Here is a 3,430-nt window from a genome sequence, read left to right on the forward strand (position 1 = left end):
ATCACTAATGTATAAGACTCCACTTAAAAACTAATATTCACTTGAAATATAATATTTGGGGATACGCAATCTTTTGGCAAAATAATTTAGTATAGTCATAAAATTAAACATGAGAACAAAAACATCTATATCAAGACTCGATGAATATCTTAATGGAAACCTAATAATTCAGGCCGTCTTTAGCAAAAGGTAACAATAGCTTCAATTATGAATATTTCACATCCAAGATCCACCTTCTCATTACTATCAATGTTAAAACAGTGGTCAACCTCATTATAATTATGAATTAGTCAAATAACCACAAAAAAGATGGCAGTACTTGACAGTTAAATTCATCTTTTAAAATGCTAAATTACAAATTCAAATTTAATCTTTAAGGAACACAAGTGACTATAAAAGTGCTTTTATACACAAAACAACACCCGAAGTCAGTGAAGCAAGTATGATCGAGGCTCCATTCTTCGACAGTGAAAACTGAGTCCATGTCAAGGGTTTTGACACTTCAACTAGAACCTTCTGAAATTGTTCATTCAAGTGATCCAATGTTATCTGTCACCATATCTGCTTTATTCCTCTTCAAATCAAGTGTCATTTGAGCATTGATCCTATTCCTAGCATTCTCCTCATTTGATTTGTCTCTCCCCATGAGTCTCTTTTTCTGTGTTTCAGGATCAATCCACACAACTATAATCGGCTTTGTGAACTTGTCCATCTTGGCCTCAAACAACAAGAGGACATCTATCAAGAACAATAACCTTGTATCCCTTTAGCCACAGCTTCACAACTTCTCAAAAGATTCCAGAGGATATATGGGGAGCCAATAATCTAAAACATGATCACAACCGAAATTCAACACAAATTCAACAAACTAATCCCAAAAATGATGCATTTTAGGAATGATTGAATTGAAAATACTAGCTATGGGTTAAGAATTATAAAGTCTTCAACCTTAGCCTACTCTAACCTTAGACAGCGAAATGACCAAAAATCTAGAATCAGGGCACGTAAAATAAATAATACTAAAAGAAGTAGCTTTGAGCAATCCACATATGCAAAATTGTTAAGAAATTTCATGTAAATTGATAATCCTACTTTATTCATGATTTACAACAACATTTAGATCAGCAACTAGACAAATTAATTGATTAGCAATTTAACATCATCTCAAAATACAGGGAGAAGGGAAATCTGGAAAAGACAGAACAGAGAAAGCGATGATGCAGGGACTCACTAACAATCCACTGCGACTAGGTGAATGTGAGGATCCAACACCAGAAGACGACGAGCGACGACCCCACGATGGTCCACAATCCTCGATGACGGCGGGGACCCAAAAACAGAAGATGACGAGCGCCGACGAGGAGCCCTGGGAAGGCCGGGAGACGTTTAAATGCCGGCGACGAGACGAGACGCCGGCAAGTGTGAAGGAGACGAGAGTCGAGTGAGAATCTAGAGTGAAAGACATTCCTTGAGAAGGTGAACGGTTGGTGAGAAAATCCAGAAGATGAAGAAGTTTTTTAATTTTTTTTTTAGTTTTTTAGATTTTTATTTTGTATAAATGACTATGAGAGATTAGGGTTTGTTGAGAGCATTAATAAGATTCAAACAATTGTTTTTAGTGGGAATAATTAAATGTATTTTTGTTTTATTTTTTAAATTGTTTTAAATTTAAAATTATAAGATTAAAATTAGTTGAATTTTAAATTTTGATTAATTTAAATAGATAGTTTGGTCTAATATAAAAAAAGATATTTATGTTTTTTTATAAAATTAAATAAAAATATATTTTTATTTTTATTAAATTATAAGGGTATTTTAGTAAAAGTATTGATATTGTATATATTTTAAAAAAAAAATTAAATACTGACGTGAATAATATAATTCACGTGTCATTTTGTTATTTATCTATAATTTTATTATATCGATACGTATAAATTTATCATTATATCAAAACAAATACTATTTTTTATAAGGATTTTCTTTGGTTTATAAATATCATTTAATTATTACTTCTCAGTTTGATTTAATGGAAAAAATATTTATTTTATTGCACAATCTCCCTTTTTTTTTGTTTCAAATGGGGAGGTTTTCTTTTTATATGGGAGTCACTCAGATAAAAACGTTTAAAACGTCTTTTTTTAAAGATGTTTTTTAGTAATTAAAATTTAATATATATAATCAATTAAATCATGTTATTTTTGTCAAAATTAGACCAAACAAATTAATTTGACAAAAAAATAGTGAATCAAATCTTGAACCGAACTAAATTAATATTATTTTTTATAAAAAATTATTACAATATCCTTATTATAAAAAATAACTAAAATACTCCTTATTATAAAAAATAATCATTTTCTATAATAAGGATATTATAGTCATTGCCAATGAGTTATAGCTCAAATGACATAGTCTTCCATACTCAATTAAGAGGTTGCGGGTTCGAGTCTCCTATCTTTGGTAATAAAAAAAAGGATATTATAGTCATTTTTTATAAAAAAAAATAATATTAATTTAGATTAATTCAAGATTTGATTCATTATTTTTCGATCAAATTAATTTGTTTGACCTAATTTTAACAAAAATAACACAATTTAATTAATTATATGTATTAAATTTTAATTATTAAAAACATCTTATAAAAAAGACGCTTTTGACGTCTTTATCTGAGTGACTCCCTCTTTACATTTATGAACTGTGATCACATATTTTTTTCAAATATGATATCTTCCCGGATTTTTTTGTACAGTAAATATATTGATTTTGGATTAAGTACGATTTTGGTTCTTAAGGTAGGGGCTAAAAATTTTTTTCGTTCTCGACCTTTTTTTGCTACAAAATGATTCTAAAGATTTTTTCGCTACAAAATTTTTTTCGTTCTCGACCTTTTAATTTAAAATTAATATTAATTTTATTTTGGCATACATACTCATTAATTAACTTTAAGCAGTTTTAAACGCTCATTCAATTAAGTAACAATACATCAACAAAAATAATTACTTTTTATCATAATTGATTATTAGTGTATTAAAATTAAACTCAAAAATTAAATACTAAATTTTTAAGTAATATAAAATTATTTAGTATTATATACTTTTTTGAAAAAACAAATACTTCTTGTACCCTTAGAAGCTTTAATAATAAACAATTTATAGTAGCCTTTAACTCATACGATAATGTATAGCCAAATTTTTTTTTTCAAACAACAAAAGTAAACTAAAATATTGAATGACCACACAAGTTATCCGATAAAATATATTTTCTCGATCAAATTTGCTACATAGATCATTTTCTATTAGCAATAGATATGGACTTAATTATAATTAGTTTATTATTTTAGTATATGTCAATTAGAATAAAAATTAGTTTAATTTATTAGTTATTTAATGTATTCCTTTACAATTAATTGTAGTCATGTATTAAATAACTGACA

At 27.4% G+C, this 3,430-nt stretch overlaps 1 protein-coding gene across 1 annotated transcript; it reads right to left on the bottom strand.

Moving 5' to 3' along the window:
• LOC107616675 lies at positions 201-1,563 on the bottom strand. Its single transcript, XM_016318626.2, has 2 exons — positions 1,232-1,563; positions 201-825 (listed from the first exon to the last, which is right to left on the bottom strand). The coding sequence occupies exons 1-2, from the start codon at positions 1,463-1,465 to the stop codon at positions 742-744; spliced, it is 318 nt and encodes a 105-aa protein (XP_016174112.1). The 5' UTR covers positions 1,466-1,563; the 3' UTR covers positions 201-741.

The sequence above is a fragment of the Arachis ipaensis genome, chromosome B09, assembly GCF_000816755.2.
Source record: "Arachis ipaensis cultivar K30076 chromosome B09, Araip1.1, whole genome shotgun sequence".
In the NCBI taxonomy this organism is placed as follows: Eukaryota; Viridiplantae; Streptophyta; class Magnoliopsida; order Fabales; family Fabaceae; genus Arachis; species Arachis ipaensis.

What these genes read in the sequence shown, in the direction of transcription:
- LOC107616675 (XM_016318626.2), bottom strand. Translation starts at nt 1,465, where the DNA reads ATGTCTTTCACTCTAGATTCTCACTCGACTCTCGTCTCCTTCACACTT. An exon ending in CTAGTCGCAGTGGATTGTTA is followed by an intron (nt 826 to 1,231) that starts GTGAGTCCCTGC and finishes ATCATGTTTTAG; the next exon opens with ATTATTGGCTCCCCATATAT.